General features: G+C 62.2%; 1 protein-coding gene across 3 annotated transcripts; it reads left to right on the forward strand.

Annotated features, from left to right (window-relative positions):
• The first annotated feature begins 589 nt into the window (after positions 1–589).
• On the forward strand, positions 590–16,441 carry Stx1a (syntaxin 1A). 3 transcript variants are annotated; one of them, XM_047533566.1, is made up of 10 exons: positions 590–694; positions 7,641–7,718; positions 7,986–8,085; positions 10,405–10,479; positions 10,899–10,972; positions 11,059–11,167; positions 11,280–11,353; positions 12,004–12,141; positions 14,757–14,867; positions 15,114–16,441. In XM_047533566.1, exons 1-10 carry the CDS (start codon positions 665–667, stop codon positions 15,189–15,191), a joined length of 867 nt encoding a protein of 288 aa, XP_047389522.1. In that variant the 5' UTR covers positions 590–664; the 3' UTR covers positions 15,192–16,441. The 3 variants fall into 3 exon arrangements, 2 of the variants coding, with proteins under 2 accessions (XP_047389522.1, XP_047389521.1); XR_007106100.1 differs by having other exon boundaries at positions 591–694; positions 14,677–14,867; XM_047533565.1 differs by having other exon boundaries at positions 591–694; positions 14,677–16,441.
• The last annotated feature ends 165 nt before the right edge of the window (positions 16,442–16,606 follow it).

The raw sequence follows: 16,606 nt of genomic DNA on the forward strand, positions 1-16,606 counted from the left end.
ACTGAGCTGCTCCAGCTTCTCCATAGGAACTAGGACCTCAGGCCTGGGGCCGGAGCTCAGGGTTGAGAACGTGGGAAAAGGGGAAGGAGGAACCTGTAACTTAAATCTCCCTTTCCCAAATATCAAGGGGTTCCTGCATTTTGCTAGGTATGGAAACTAAAGGGAAAAGTGTGGTCACCCAGCATGGGACAAGAACACTGAAAAGTTGGGGGCTTAGGGGGCCGAGATGATGGAGAAGTGAGAAGAATAGAGGCTCAGAGGCTGGAACTCTCTGGGGTGAATTTTGACTAGGGGAAGGAAGGGGCGTTGGGGGTCCCTGGTCAATAAAGCCAATAGGGGGGATATGAAGAGCCCTGGGAGTGAGGACACAGGGTCCAGACCGAGCAGCAGACTCGAAAGGGGGTTGGGGCAGGGAGGAACAGGGTCTGGGATTCGCGCCTCTGAAGAGAGCCCGCCTGCAGAGGGTAGGACCCACGCCCGGGTTTGGGGCGGGGCCGGGGCGGGGCCAGCCGGGCACGGACGGCGCTGGGCGGGGCTGGCTGGGGCTGGGCCGGGGTCCCGGGGGCCGGGGCGGGGCCGGGCTGGCGCTGCGCAGCCGCGGGGCGGCCGCCGCGCATGCGGGGCTCACACGGCTGCAGCCGGCGCCGCTGCCACTCCCGGGAGCATGAAGGACCGAACCCAGGAGCTCCGCACGGTGAGTCCGGCCCCGCGCGCGGCCGCCCTCCGCCGGCGCCGGCGCGCCGCATACTCCCGCCCGACTGGCGCGGCCCTGGGACGCAGCCCGGCGCCCGCAGCCGCGGTGGGGGCGAGCCTGCCAGCCGGGACCCCGACCCCCTCCGGGTCCCGCCCCTCGGACCCACTTGGGGTCACGGGCTCGCGCGAGCTCGGCCGCGTTGACCGGCGGACGGGAGACTGGAGCCTGGGGTCCTGGACAAACTTTCCGGCGGCCCCTGGTTTTGGGGGGCTGGAGGGTTAACGTGGGGGTTCGGCGGCGGGACGAAGGCTGACCTCTCCCCCGCCCGCGGAGCAGATCTCGCCTCTGCAGCTCCGCTGCCCCTCGTGCAGCGCCTCCGGCCCCCTGGGTGGAGACCCAGCCGGGACTGCGGCGGAACCCGCCCGGGCGGCCCCCCGCACGGAGCCCGGCCCGGGTGGGGGCGGCCTCCTGGGCGGGAGCCCGCCTCCGGGGCGCCGCGCAGCCCGGCACCTGTGGCTCCCGCCCAGCACCTGTGGCTCCCGTCCGCCCGGTCGCGGTCGGATCCTCTGGCCACCCCGGATTTGGGAGGGGCACACCTTGTCCCCCGTCCACCTTTGGGCTTCCCAGGAGCTCAGCCTGGCGTTTCCAGACCCTCCCCGGGCTCCCTTGGTCTGCCTGCGACCTCAATCTGTTTTTCCTCCTGTGTTTCGGAGGCCCCTGGGGTGTGGTTCCAGGGGCGGGGTTCAGGGGAGTAGGAGGATGCACAGAGTTTCAGACTCGGAGCCCACCGACTCTCAGGCCGGACAGGGGTCTCCTGCCACCTGCCCCTCATCATCGGGGCTTCCCTTCCCCTGGCCTCTCACATAGGGATGGCAAGGAGGGAGGTGGGGGGCAGTGAAGGAAAAGAAGCCTGCCTAGGGCAGGCGCGGACCAGGCTCAGTACCAGGCTGTCTCATCTGCTCCCCGGAATGGCCCCGCCCATTGATCTGGGGGAGCCACCCAGTTCGTGGGAGAATCCTCCTGTGCCCCCATTTAAAGCCAGAACCCTAGGTCCCCTCATATGCCAAGTTTGAAGTGTCCTTGAGCTTTGGACCCCGTGGCTCTTGCTCTGCCAGAGGCTGGCTGGCTTTGTGCCTGGGCTGCCCCCCATTGTACCAGTCTTGTCTCCTGGGCAGACAGAGCCACGGGTGTTCGCCCACCTCCACCTCCCTGGCTCCTGCGTGCCACCCCTCCTGCCTTGTTTCTGGATGGGTGCCCAGCCCCACTGTGAACCCCAGGAGGTTTCAGAGGAAGATGCTCTGTCCTGTCATCTCCGGTCTCTGAACACTTCCCCCGCAGCCCTGCGGTTGCCCTCGAGTTTCCTATGCCGAGTCAGGTCTGCAGCGTGTCTGCCCATGACGAATGCCGCGTGCTGTACGTCCGTGTTAGGGCGCCTGCTGGGTCCCGAGAGGGATTGCGTGGGAACTGAGCGGTTGGGGGAACAGAGTCCCACACGCCTGCTGGCGGCCCTGGCTCATCAGCCTTCACTCCTCTGCTGAGGAGGAAACTGAGGCACAGAAAACCCAGTAGATGGAGAGAGGGGTGATAGAAAGGGGCCTTGCCTGGTTCCTGGCTGGGACTGGGGAGCCCCCAGGAGAGCTCGGATTGAACTTGAACCCAGGTCTTTGCCCTGTTTCCAGATTATCCTGGGTGGTCCCTTGGATGGTGGGACTTGACTTGGCTCTGAATTGTCTGCGCTGTCTCCAGGCACCCCAGCCCCACCCCAGGCACTCGGAGCCCGTGAAGGCTGACCTCACTGTGGCTGGCCCTGCTCTGGAGGTTTCCTAGCAGCCGCCAGGGGCAGCCGGTGGGAGCCCTCTCTGGCTGGGGTGGAAGTCGGTCCTTCCTAGAAGTCCCTTTCTCTCCAGGCCTGGGGCTTCCACCCATGAAGTGGAAATAGGAAAACCTAGAACCCAGCTTTTCAGGGCCAGAGGTGTGGTCCCCAGTCCCCTGACTTCGACTGCACCTTTGGGGGAGTCTTTGAACCCCAGGACCTCTAGGAATAAAGAGGCCAGTGGTGGCAGGGCTCGACAGAGGCAGCGCTCAGGACAGCAGCTGTCACTGCCCCTGCCTCCCCCCTCCTCCTCCTCCCTCCTCTCCCCCACCCAACGCCACCACATTTGGAAGGAAGGCGAAGGGAGCTTATTTATAAAAGTCACACTTGGAGAAGGAGCTGGCGCGCTTCCTCGGCTCTGCGGGCCAGGCCCAGCCCTCCAGCCTTCTCCAGCCCCACCTCTCATGGGCAGAGCCTCCCTGTCCTACAGACCGATCGTGAAGGGGACCTTGGGGACCAGTGTGGGGGCCTCAACCCTGCAGCAGGTTCTCAGAGATCAGGTTAACCCTGGGGTAGCAGGTGACCTCAGAGGGGAGACAGGTGACAGAGCTGGGGAGACTTTGGGGGCAGGGTGTCCCCAGGCAGCCACACCCTGGCATGTAGCTGTCCCCTCCTCCCAACTCAGAGGCCTTCCTGACTTGCTTCCTGGGGACTCCCTGGGGCGGGCCACCTGCCTTCCTGCACACCCTGGGCCACGTGGGTCATGTGGGAGCTGCGGTAGGAGGCCGAGGGTGACCACAGAGGTCTGGACCCAGCCCCCAGCTTGCCCCTTGCCGCCTCAGCTGCTCAGCTCGTGTCCCCATCTGTAAAATGGACCCAGTGTTCCTTGCCTCACAGAGGAGGTCAGAACCGGAGCAGGGTGGAGGCTGCCTCCTACCCTCCCATCAGCTCCTTCGAGGTTCTCAGAATGAACAGTGACTTTGGGCACATCCCCACTCCAGGGTGCAGATGGAACAGGCCTTGCAGGGCCACCCAGTCTGGCCTCTGTCTTAAGCATCACAAAATTGAGGTTCAGAAAGGGGTTTATCTAAGGTCACACAGCAGAGCCCAGCCCCTTTCCAGGGCCGGAAGCTGCTCCCTGGGCTCTCTGAGGCCCTGTGACGGGGCCTCAGCTGCCTGGGGACCTGGTGTGGGAGGCACATGGTGTACCCGGGCTGCAGACCCAGAGATGGAGAAGGGAGAGACCCCGACCTCGGAGGGAGCCTGCTTTCCTGGAGACCCAGAGTGGCCTCTCCTTCCCCGCTGACTAGGCTCCGGGCCTCTCTGCACTAGTGATATTGACTTTGATTAGTCATTAAAAAGAGGAAGGGAAAAAAATAGCCCTGGAGGCAGACAACAGCGGGCTGGGCTGAGCAGTGACGAATCAACCTGCTGGCTGGCCTGGCCATCGCCCGGGATGGCTGGAGGCTGCCGGCCATGGAGTCAGACTTGTGTCAGGAAGCTGTCCTGGAATCCGGGAGCCTCTGCCAGGAAGACCGCCGGGGCTGCCTGTAGCTGTGCCGGGAAGCTTGGGGCTTTCTGCCCCCCGGTGGCTCCCGAGAGGGCTCTCGTGAGGCCTCTTTTTGGGGGCTGCACCCGCTCCCAGCCCTCCAGCTTCCCGGGTTGTGCAAGCTGGGGTGATGAGGCTGGACGGGACCGGCAGCCGGGAGCGGGGAGCAGACCAGCCTCCGCTGGGGGTGCAGGGTGCTTTAAATCACTGAGCCTCACCAGCCCACCCCACCCCACAAGTCCCCTTCCAGCCTCTCTGGGTGGAACCTGGGAAGCAGATTTTTAGAAGTCCCCTCCAGGGGATTCTGGTGCTGGACCAGTGTTGAGAACCCCAGAAAAGGGGGGAACCCCACCCAGACAGATGGGAGGTTGGTGGGATGCGAGGACGGAAGAGCGAGATACCCCAGACTTCTGGCTCGGGGACCTGGGGCAGAGGGGGTTCTGGCTGGAGGTTTAAGGAGGGGGCTCTGGAGAAAGGTGGAGCCTAGCATTGGCCAGGTGGCTGGCAAGATGCCCACGTGGTACTGGGGCACATCTGTCCAGCTCATTTGGGCCTTTGGGCCTGTGGCTGCCCATAGCTCCAGCTGTCACCTCCACGCCCGAGCTTCTGCTGCCACTCAGAGGGCTGTAGATTCCCAAGGGAGCTGGGGCCCTAATCACCCAAAAGACACCTGGATGCCCACTTCCCGAGCAGGTTCAGTGCCCACTCTGGCCAAGACGCCAGGAAGACAGCAAGCCCACCTCACCACACCATCCCGTTCCGTCTTGGTCAAGAAAGTATCAGGGTGGGGAGCCGAGAGAGGCAGGTGGAACTCTGATGTCTGCCACCCCCAGGCCGTGGAAATGGATTGAAGGTCCGAGTTGGTCTGGAGGATGTCTCTAGAAGGTGCCACAGGGCTCTGGTGGGGATGTACTGGAGGTTGCAAAGAGCATCATTGGTGAAGAGCCACCAGCATCTCACAAACCACAACGAGGATCAGAACATACACGAAGACACAAAATAAGAAAAAGGTTCTTGGCTTGAGCCCCAAATCCAACACACACACACTGGTGGGAAAGGGATTAGGGTTTTCCTTGTCAGGAGGCACTACACTAATGTGTCTCTGGCCACATTAATAAAGGTAGACCATTTAGAAAGAGGAAGGAGGCAGGACACAGTGGCACATGCCTGCGATCCCAGCTACTTGGGAGACAGGAAGGCAAATCACAAGTTCAAGGCCAGCCTGGGCAATTTAGTGAACCTGGTCTAAAAATAAAATGTCCTTGGCATTCCACCTTGGGCCAAACCACAGGAAAGGGAAAGAATGTCTAACGATGGAGTCTGCCCAAGATGTACAGAGCTGCCCAGGGAAGCTGCTGAGCTCTCTGCCACAGGAGGCATGCTAGCTGAGGCTGCAAGTGGAGGCCACAGGGACTTCTTGGGTCTTTGGGGGCCTGAGAGTCTACAGCTGTGGTTCCTGTAGGGCTGTGAATAGTGGGGACCAGAGGAGGGACGCCCTGGTTGGGAAGGAGACCTCCCGTTCCAGCACAGGAGTGCGCTCAGGTCTCAGGACGGGGCAGTGGGACAGAGTGGGGACTGGGAGTGGGAGGTCCTAAGGAGGATGATGCCCCTGTCCTTGGTGCATCCCCTCCCGGTTCTGCAGGGACCACAGCTGGTTTGACCGCAGCCGTGAGGCCAGGCCCTAAACCCTCTGACTGGCCTGAGTCCACCCTGAATGCCATCTGTAGGGTGGACCCTGGCCCCTTCCCGTCTCCCCGCCAGCCCTGTCTTGGAGAAACTTCCTGGCCCAGCCCTTAGCCGTCCGGGAGTCGTGGTGGCCGCAGGCTGGAGCCCCCTGGACAGCGGGGAGAGATGGGAGCCTGTCTGACAGATGGGCAGGCTAAGGCCCGGGTCCCAGGGGTCTCTGAGGGCACAACAGGGACCCAGCAGGGCTGGTGTTGCCTGTCCCCTCTGGACATTCTCCTTGCTGGGGAAGGAGCTGGAACCCTCTCCTTCACCCCTTCCCATCCTTGTCCTTCTCTGAGCAGAGGGTGCATGATGCTCGAAGGGCAAGGACCCCTCGGGCCACTTCCCAACCTGCCTGGCCACCCAGGACAGAGTGGGACCTGGGTTTCCCTAGAAAATGCTCTGACAGTCCCTGAGCCTGGCATGGTCCAGCAGTGTGAAAGTGGCGCCCAGATTCTGTGTCTGGGGTGGGCTGGAGGGGGAGGGGCGGCCACCTGGCAGCAGCCGCACTCCCCTGTGGGGAGGGGCAGGGGTTTATTTTAGCAGCTGGGGGAGGAGGTGTGAGCTCCATGGGAGGAGCCCCTGAGCTGCTCCAGAAAAGCTCCAGCCACCCTGCTCTCCCGGTGGGTCCCCACTTGGCTGGGTAGTGGGCCCCTGAGCATCTCCGCTGTCCACCCTCCCCCATCCTCCCTCCTTGAAGCCAGGCGTCAGTGTCCCCATTTCACGGAGGAGCAAACAGACAGAGGGCTGTCCCTCAGTGGGCACTGTCCTGGGCCCAGCCCGATGGTCCCCTCAGCTTTCCTAGCCCCTGACCTCCACCTGCTGAGAGAACCAGGCAGGGCCTGTCCCCAGGGGGCCCTGAGCTCTGAGGTGTGGCTGAGCCCTAAGCCCCAGCTTGAGAGGCAGCACCCCCTGTCCTGGGCAGCTGCCCTGCTTTGCTGTGGAGAGGGACCTTGGGCAGCAGCGTGGACTGATCCCAGCTGACTCAGGTGTGGGGTGGACAGTAATGACTATGGCCAGCATACCAGGAAGTCAGAGGCGTGATCACTGTCTGCCGTGGTGACAGGTGGCTTTTGTGCAGGTGCCCTTGGGGCAGTTGGGCGGGGCTGCACCTGTGAGCATGGTCTAAGGGGCAACGTGACCTGCCCCTCCTGCCCACTGGCTCTGCTCTGTGCTGTGAGGAAGGAGCAGCAGGGTCCCTTGTGGAGGCTGACACCCGCAGAACGCCACACAGGCAGCATTGTGCAGGCCCGTCTGGGTGCTGGGAGGCGGTCCCACGTCTGAGCCGTCCACCTTGTGGGACAGGGTTCAGTGACGCCAGGCCTGAGGTTGAGAAGGCAGGGGTCGCCTAGGGGGCCCAGCCTGGAAGGGAGCTCGGGAGCTCTGGGCTCGCTGAAGACCCCGGGGCCTGGAGACAGAGCTCTGCTTGCAGGCAGTCTGTCCCAGCCAGCTTGGGGGCCGGAGGGGTCAGCCAGAGGCCCGGCCCACCTGTGGGCTCTCTTCAATTTGGGGGCCACTGAGTGGGGGACCATGCCCGGAGCTTGGCTTACCTGCCTGTGGCCCGGCCTCCCAGCTATTGGGAGGGAGTCCCTAACCTGGAGAGGGAGACCAGGTCCCGTCACCAGCTCGACAGCCACCACCTCTGTCCTTAGGCTACATGCTCTCTGATCTTCCAGGTCTCACTGGCTGAGAGACGAGGGCACAGGCAGAACTGTCCCTGTCCCTGCCCAGAGGCCCCCCTGAGGGAGTCACGCTTGGCACTGCCGCGTTCATACACATGCTGTGCAGCTTGAGGTCTGGGTTCAGTGGGGCTCGGGGGTCCTGCACAGGTCCACTCATGTATGCACGACCCTGAGCAGGCCAAGGACAGCGACGATGACGATGACGTCACAGTCACCGTGGACCGAGACCGCTTCATGGATGAGTTCTTTGAGCAGGTGAGAGCCATCCCTGTCTCCCTGCGCCCTGGCAAGACACAGTGGCCTCTCTCACCCCTGAGCTGGGCCCAGGGACACCCCGAAGGGCCCCATGGGAGGGGGAATGTGCCGAAGTTCAGAGTGGAGCAGAGCTCACGCCCAGAACCCACCTCGGGGCCCGGCGCAGCCCTGATGCCCATCTCCTGGGGTGACCCTCTTCTGAGCAAGCCCGGGGCCCACGCTGCCCGTCCCCGGCTTTCCTCCTGATCCCCTGGCCTTGATCCCCAGGTGGAGGAGATCCGAGGCTTCATTGACAAGATCGCAGAGAACGTGGAGGAGGTGAAGCGGAAGCACAGCGCCATCCTGGCCTCCCCCAACCCTGACGAGAGTGAGTCTGGGGGCCTGGAGGCCAGGCTGGCCGGGGAGGGCTCCCAGACCCAGCATCCGGCACTGCTGGGACTGGCGGAACAACTGTCGCGTCCTGCAGTGGAGGGGCCACGCTGTGGCCACCAGTTGGACCTGAAACTCTAGGGAGACTTGGGTGGTGGGAGGGGCACCCTCCTGGGGTCTGGGGGTCATGTGAGCAGCCCCACCCTCCCTGGGCACCCCGGCTTTTTCCTGAGGCCACAGGTCTGGGATTCTGGGAAGGAGGGAGCTGTCTGATCAATAGGAGGTGGCCCTGCCAGTCCCGCCCCTGCCGCCTCCCTGGGGAGCAGATGGCCGCTCCGAGACGTCAGCGCTGTGGGAGGGCAAGCCGGCCAAGCAGGCAGCGCTTCCGGCAGGAGCTGGCAGCCCTGGCACCCGGCCACTTGGTACCCAGGAGCTGGGCATTCTCACGGCTCCAGGAAGCCACCTCTGTCCCTGTTCATGAGGAGCCGTGTATACCTGGATTCCACTCTGTCCCCAGACGAGTCCCATGACCCGGCCTCACATTCCTTTTGAGATACTGATTAATACACCAGCGTGTACCGGGCTGCCATGAGCAGATCCACCCAAGGTCGTCTCTCTGGAGCGGGGGTACTCACCCCAGACCCAGGGAGGTAGAGACTGGCCCCTGTGGCGGGACCCCGGCGGCCACCTGGACCCAGAGCCCGCTGCCTGCCTGTGGGTGCTCTGCTCCTTGCAGCTGGCTCACCTCTCACCCCTCCAGCTTCTCTGGAAGGTGCTAGCCCAAGAGGCCTATGAGGAGCACAGGAGAGGGACCGCCAGGGCAGGGACACGCCAGTGCCCATGTCACACTTCACCCCCATCCCAGAGATCTGTCACGACATGTGTCTGCCATCTGTATCTGGGTCACCGCATGACCCCGTGTGGTTGCTCCTGCTGAGGGTCGGGTGGCGGCAGCGGGTGAGAGCAGAGTACTCGCAGCTGCCTCACGGGGTGGCACAGCAGCAGAGCCTCCCTCAGGCCCTGTGCCACCATCTACTTCTCCCACTGGGTGCCACAGAGGGGGGACTGTGTGCGCGAACTGAGCAGTCGCGACCTGGCTGAGAGCCAGGCGTGCAGCAAGGGGAGGGGGCTCCCATCGGGCGCCAGGCCGAGCAGAGTGAAGTCAAGCTGGCAGTAGGTGGGGGGCTTTCCTGGGCAGAGCTGGCGCTGCCTCCTCTGGGGGCCGCCATCCGGCTGCGCTATTTTGGGTCTGAGCAAAAGAGGCTGAGACGTCAGAGCAGCTGGTAACCAAGTTTTCCTTTGTTTGCACGGAGGCGGTGCCCACCTCCATCCACTGTGGAGACCCCACTCCACCCCACTCAGGTTCCTCCTGGGAGTGGCCCACGCCCAGGCCCTGCCTGATACACTACCGTTGACACCCCTTTCCAGCCCCAGAGCATATGGGTGGCAAGGTGACAGCCAGGAGCCCAGTCCTAACTTCTGGGGACGTCCTAGGGGCTGTCTGGGGCTTGGGTGTGCCGGGAGCGCCCCAGCAGAGGCAGCTGACCCCTCTCAAGGAGGGGGCAAGCTGAGCACCCTCATGGCCTCTGCCAGCCTAGGAGGAAGGTCCTAGCTGGAATGAGAGCCACAAGTACCATGCCGCTGCCCTCCTCTGCCTTCACCCTGTGGCCGCAGCCACCTGTCACCTCCAGGCCAGCTGTGCCCAGGAGGCCTGCCTCTGAACCTCCTCAGCTCCCACCAGGCCAGGTGTCTCCTTACCCAGCTGCTGCTTGGAGCTTGGCACCTGGGGTGGGGCAGCTTTGCAAGGAGACCCAGGTCTGCCCACCAGGGCATTTGCAGTCGACACTCCAGGGAGTCCGGGGTGGGTGAGGCTTCTGCCCGCCTGGTCCCTGTCAGCCCACTGGCTGACCATGTACCCTCTGGAGCCACCAGGTACAGTACAGCTAGGTGAGCCTGCATCCCTGCCTCCGACTCAGGCAGGCATCAAGTAAATGTTCCCCGGTGCCAGCTCCAGCCTCGCCAGCTGCTCCACAATTATTTCTGCCTTAAATTTAGCCCCATCTGTTATCTCCAGGGGGTGAGGGAGCCAGCGAAGGAGGAAGGAGGCGCCTCGGAAGCAGTGCAGGGGGCGGGAGGCACAGCTGCCAGGCCCTGGCCCTGGACTGGGGGTGCAGGCAGAGCCTTGGCCCAGGGGAGGGGAGACCTTTAACTCTGGGTCTGCCCAGAGGCCCCTGCCAGGCCTGCAGTGCCAGAGGTGGAGCCAGCGTCAGGCAGGGGTGACCTGGGTGTCCACACCCTGCCCATTGTGCCTCCCCAGAGACCAAGGAGGAGCTGGAGGAGCTCATGTCCGACATCAAGAAGACTGCGAACAAAGTTCGGTCCAAGTTGAAGAGTGAGTCCCAGGCGGGGCTGAGACCTGGTGATCAGGGTCTGCTTCCTGCCAGCTGCCCTTGGGGTCCACTCCCATCCCCCCAGGAGCCACTGCGCTGGATCTTGTCTTCTCTTTCACTCACATGCCACCTGTTGCCCCCCACCCTGGGGATGGCCCTTGTGCACAGCCTTCCTGGCGGAAAGGGAGCAGCAGGGGCAGAGGGTGGCCTGAGCCACCAGACCCAGCACCCAACAGAGGCACAGATACTGGGATGCGCCCAAGGCCCCACAGGTGGCCCCTTCTGCTTCCTTCCCATTCAGGTCATTCATAGACCACCCCACCCCCACCCCTGCTGGCTGTGGGAAGCCAGATCCTGGGCGTGGGCTGGGGGCGGTGGTGAGTGGAGCAGGCTGTGGCTCAGCGGCCATATGTCCCCCAAGGCATCGAACAGAGCATCGAGCAGGAGGAGGGCCTGAACCGCTCGTCCGCAGACCTGAGGATCCGGAAGACACAGGTGCGCCTGGACTCAGGGCGGGTGGGCACCCGAGGCTCTGGGTCGCGATGGGGCCTGACACTTGTCTCTCTGTCTCGGACCCCCAGCACTCCACGCTGTCCCGAAAGTTTGTGGAGGTCATGTCGGAGTACAACGCCACGCAGTCTGACTACCGCGAGCGCTGCAAGGGCCGCATCCAGAGGCAGCTGGAGATCAGTGAGCGGTGGGCGGGGCCTGTAGGGAAGGGGCGGGGCCCAGAGGGACGGGGCGGGGCCGGGCTACCTGTGGGCTGCCTGGAGCGGCTGGCTCAGTGTGACCCCACCTGCAGCGGGCAGGACCACCACCAGCGAGGAACTGGAGGACATGCTGGAGAGTGGGAACCCTGCGATCTTTGCCTCCGGGGTAAGTGTGACCCACCCCTCCTGCCACCACTAGCAAGGCCCCACCCGGCTGTGTGCGCAGGGCGCTGGGCCTGGTCTGTTTGGACGCAGCCGCACTGGGGCAGGTTTTAGAGGAGTGTGGGGAAAGTGGACCGCAGACTTGTGTCCTTGGTGCCTCGGTTGGATCCACTTCCTTGCTATCCCTGGTCATTTGCCAGGGGCCTCTCCCATCATCCCTAGGATTGGCTTCCTCTCATGGAGGACATTTGACCATCTACTTTCTGGTGAAGCTCTGTGCCCTGCCGAGCAGGAAGAGACTCACCAAGGAGGTGGCAGAGGCTGTGGGTTCCAGGAGGAGAGGGAGGGTGTGGGGGAAAGACGCTCTAGGCCAGGACCCGGCTCCGTCAGCCGGGGCTAAGGATGGTCACCTACTGTGCGGCAAGCACAGGTGGGGAGTGTACTGGCTGTGTGTGACAGGTAGCAGTTGAGTCACAAAGAAATCAGGTCACATCTCGTAAAGTGGAGGGCCGAGCAGGAGGCAGGGGGCTGTGGCCAGAGAGGAAGCCTCCTGCCTGGCTTCCAGACCCGCTCTGCTGGTCCCTCTGCCTTCCTGTGTGGCCTCAGCCCTCCTTGTCCTGGTCCCCACGCCTCAGCTCACTGATCTCGCCCTAGATCATCATGGACTCCAGCATCTCGAAGCAAGCTCTGAGCGAGATCGAGACCCGGCACAGTGAGATCATCAAGCTGGAGAACAGCATCCGCGAACTGCACGACATGTTCATGGACATGGCCATGCTCGTCGAGAGCCAGGTGAGTGCCCAGGCCCACCGCCGCCCCAGCCCACCATGGCTCCCAGGGCTGCACTGACCTTCCCCTTTCTGCCCAACACGCTGCCCGCCCCGGAGGACCGAGTCCTCAGGTAACGGACCACCAGCTGTGGGAGGCCCTGCAGGACCCTCTGCTCCCCACGCGCCCTCCCTCTGCATGGCTCTGCTTGGCCTTTCAGTCCCCCAGACCCCGCATGCCCCCCAGCCCTGCCCTCTGTTCATCAGCTGTCTATCAGGGGCCACTGTGGACCAGCTGCTTTTCTAGGAGCTGGAGGTACAGCCGTGACCCGGAGAGGGAGGGCCCTGCTTCCTGTAGCCCTTGGCTCTGGAGTGGAAGGGCAGCTCCGGTAGAGAGCTAATGGAGTGTCCTGGCGCCAGGTGCTCTGGAGCCGCCAGGGGGAGGCAGTGTGCCATGCCAGGGCTCAGGCTTGGAGTACCTCGGGTCACCTGGAAGGCTTATTGTCAGTCTCCTGGTCCCCGTGCCCAGGAACTGAGAGGTCGAGGCAGAGGCCTGGACATGCCATGGCACTCGGTGCTTCTGGTCTGAGGGCCGCACGGGGGAGCACTGGTGCGTGTGCTCTGTTACCGGGTATCCGATGAAAGGACTTCCCCCGCAGGAAGAGCTGGCCCCAGGCGCAGGGACCAGCACTGCCCAGGTCCCCGGCCAGGCAAGAGCTGGACTTATTTGAGGAACAGAAAGAAGGCGGGGTGGGGCAAGAAGCTGCTGGATGCCGAGGCCTCAGCGGGCTGTGCTGGGCACCTGGAGGCGCCTTTGCTTGGGGGGTGGTGTCCAGCATGAGAGTGACGTGGCCTCGGGAAGGGAGGAAGCCGTGAGGACGCTGCTGCTGCTTCCTGGCGACTTGGACGTGGAGAGGGAGATGGCCTTTTGTTCCTCCCCCTTGCTTTTTCTTGGTGATTGTAGTTGTAGGTAACAGTGAGGTGTGTTCCCTGTTCACAGGAGCCGGCGTCCTCCCTGCTGTCCCTCTCCCCGCCCTCCTCCCCTGCTTCCTCTCCCTTGGCTCTTGGTGAGATCCCACCCCTGCCTTTCTTTTTCTTCTCCAGCTTCCTCAGGAGAGAAAACACCTTTGACCTTCTGAGTTTGGCTGCCTTCACTTACTGTTCTTAAGTTCCATCCATTTTCCTGCAAATGACATAACTTAATTTTTCTTTATGACTGAGTAAAATTCCATTTTGTATTTACGCCACATTTTCTTACCCATCCATCCATCAATGGACGCCCAGGCTGGTTCCTTGGCTTGGCTGTTGTGAATCATCTGTGTCACTGGAAGGAGGACTTCAGCTCTTCAGGATACAGTTCTGAGGAGCAGTATGGCCGAGTTAGGGTGGTTCCGTGCCGTCTTTTGAGGAACCTCCCCGCTGGTTCCCACAGTGGTGGTACTAACGAGCAGTCCCACCGCCGGTGTCCGGGTTCTTTCTGTCCTCGTCCTCTCCAGCGTTCGTTTGCATTCTCGATGACTGCCATTCTGACTGGTGCGAGATGAAGTCTCAGTGTAGTTTTTTTTTTTTTTTTTTTTTTTTGGGTGCTGGGGATCAAACTCAGGGCCTTGTGCTTACAAGGCAAGCACTCTACCAACTGAGCTATCTCCCCAGCCCCTCAGTGTAGTTTTAATCTGCATTTCCCTAATTGCTAATGATGTGGAACATTTTTCATATATTTGTTGGCCACTTGCATTTCTTCTTTTGAGAATTATCTGCTCAGTTCATTTGCTCACTCAATAACTGGGTGGTTTTGGTTTTTGTTATTTCTGGTGTGAAGACTGAGTTCTTTATGTATTCTGCATATTCATCCTCTGTCAGAAGACTAACTGGCAAAGATTTTCTCCCATTCTGTAGGTTCTCTCGTCCCCACCTTGTTTCCTTTGCTGTGAGGGCTTTTTGACTTGATACCACCGCATTCATTCATTCTTGTTAGGAGTCCTGTGGAGTCATTGCCTGTGCCTGTGTGCTGGAGTGTTGGCCTACACTCTCTCCCTGGAGTCGAGTCGTTTCTGGCCTGATTCCTAGGATGGCATACCTTTGCCTGGAGTTTCGTGTCCCAGTCAGATTGGCCCCTGGAAGGAGCATGAGGCCAGACCCCAGGGCCCAAGAGAGCTGTAGGGCTGGGAAAGGGATCTTAAACTAGAACTGGATGGAACCATCGTATCTGAGGAGGATGGAGTGGGGGACTTAGCAGTGGTCCCCTCGTGAGCCGTGGCCAGGGCAGGGTCAGACTCCAGCCCACACGCTCCTGCATGTGTCTTCCTCTGCTGGGCACAGGTGGGGAGGTGTCAGGGTCCTAGTTGAGCCTTCTCTGCATGGTCCCCACCCCTTGGCTGAGACTGCATGGCTGGTTCCAGCCCCAGGATGGCTGCCCCAGGATGGGAAGAGGTGGGAGCTGCCCCCAGGAGCCTTTGTGCCTGGCCAGGGTGCCTTGCCTGGGGGTCACAGGTGAGAAGTTGCAACTGGGCCTCCTCAAGCCCCCTTCTTTCTCTCTCTCTCTCTCTCTCTGCCCCTTCAGGGTTTTCTTCTGGGGCCCTCTCCTGAGCCCCCTCCTTGAAGAGGGAGCCCTCTGGAGTTTGGATGCCCCTGGCCCTACAGGGGGAGATGATTGACAGGATCGAGTACAACGTGGAGCATGCAGTGGACTACGTGGAGAGGGCCGTGTCTGACACCAAGAAGGCCGTCAAGTACCAGAGCAAGGCGCGCCGGGTCAGTAGCCAGCACCCGTTGGTGCCTGGGCCCATCCCACACCCTTCCCATCCTGCAGCTTCCAGGGGTTCCCTGCCCCCACCAAGCTCCTTCACCTCCCGTTACTACACACTCCAGGCTGTCGCCCTTGCCCTTGGCTCTCCCAGATCCTCTGGCCCTCAACCCTCTTTCTAGCCCCTCTCCAGCGATGACTGCTCCATAGTAGCCTCCACGCTCCAGCTGAGGCTCTCCCCCCGCCTCTTGCAGAAGAAAATCATGATCATCATCTGCTGTGTGATCCTGGGCATTGTCATCGCCTCCACCTTTGGGGGCATCTTTGGATAGAAGCCACCCACCTGCCACTCCACTCTGGACGGGCCATCCCGAGCAGGCCCTGGCTGCTGCTGCCTGGCTGGGCCGCCCTCCCACCCGCCTCCTGGCTCGGAGCCCCCTCCCTCCACCTGTCCTGCCCCTCTCTGCCCTGGGCTTCCCTCTCCCCTCTCTGCCCTGAGCCGTGTCGTGTGCATGATATTTGTGACAGTGTGTGTCTGTAGAGGCGGCAGAGGGGAGCAGGGCAGGGAACAGCTGGGGGCCAGGAATGGGACTGTGGGGGAAGATGCAGGTCCTGCCAGGCTAGCCAGCTGCCACAGGCCATGAGGCCTGGGATCTAGGCTGCTTCTGAACCCCAACCTTGCTTCCACCTCAGCTGACCATCTTCCCTATCCTCTGGGCTCTCCAGTTGCTCTCCCAGCCAAGCCCCCTGAAGGGTGGGGACCAGCTGACCACATGGTGCTGCTTTTTGGGTTAGGGGAGGGGTTCCCTCGGGGGATGGCCCAGCACTAGGCCTCTACTTGCTGACCACTGCCAGGAGGCTCGGGGCTATGGCTGCTGGCCTGCCGAGACCAGGCCCCGTCAGTGAGGCAAAGCTCGGCAGGTCCTCAGCCTCAGCCTCAGCCTCAGCCTCCCTTCACACAGCCCCCGGACCTGGGAGCAATTTCGTTGGGCAAGACCTGACCCCAGGTGACCCACGGGAAGAGGATGGCTGGTGCCCAGTTTCCAGGGGCCCTCAGAGCTGGGAAGGCCCTGGCCTCTCCCTGTGAAGGCTGCAGCGTGGGCTGGCCACCGTACCAATGGGCCTCATCAGCTGGGACCTCAAGCCAGCCTGCATGTTGGAGACAGCAGTTCCTGCTTTCCTGTTCCCAGAACCAGACGTCACTTCAGCCCTGCAGGCTCACCCTGCCCTTGCCGTCCCCACTGATGTGCCACATGGTGTCAGGGTCCCAGATGCAGTATTCAGCAGCCAGCCATGGAGGGCTCCCTCCCTCCCCTGCCATCTTGGGGCTTCAAGTCAGAAACATGCCCCCAGATCCCCTTCTTGTGGACCGGCAGGGAGTGTGCATGCGAGTGCATGCAGCAGGGACGGGTTGTGCGGGGTGCCCGCGTCCCTCGGCTTTGCTCCTGCCCAGTGACTGTGACCACTGTCCGTGTTGCCTTCTTGAACTGCGGCTTCTCCTCCACCCCTTCACCAAAGGTCTTGGTACAACCAGCTGCCCATTTTGTGAACTTTTTATGTAGAATAAACATTTGTATCTGTACTGTAGGGCCTGTGCTCTCCATTTCTTACTGGCTGCAGTGACCCTGGGCGTTAATAGAAGGGGCTCAGCCACCAAGGATCCTAGCCGCCCCTGGCTCACATGCCAAAACCGCCGTCTGGCCATTCACTGGGCAACATCCAGCCTTTCCTGTGAGGACAGGTCCAA

Source organism: Sciurus carolinensis, chromosome 18 (assembly GCF_902686445.1).
Source record: "Sciurus carolinensis chromosome 18, mSciCar1.2, whole genome shotgun sequence".
In the NCBI taxonomy this organism is placed as follows: Eukaryota; Metazoa; Chordata; class Mammalia; order Rodentia; family Sciuridae; genus Sciurus; species Sciurus carolinensis.

What these genes read in the sequence shown, in the direction of transcription:
- Stx1a (XM_047533566.1), top strand. Translation starts at nt 665, where the DNA reads ATGAAGGACCGAACCCAGGAGCTCCGCACG. An exon ending in CCATGCTCGTCGAGAGCCAG is followed by an intron (nt 12,142 to 14,756) that starts GTGAGTGCCCAG and finishes CTGGCCCTACAG; the next exon opens with GGGGAGATGATTGACAGGAT. An exon ending in ACCAGAGCAAGGCGCGCCGG is followed by an intron (nt 14,868 to 15,113) that starts GTCAGTAGCCAG and finishes CGCCTCTTGCAG; the next exon opens with AAGAAAATCATGATCATCAT.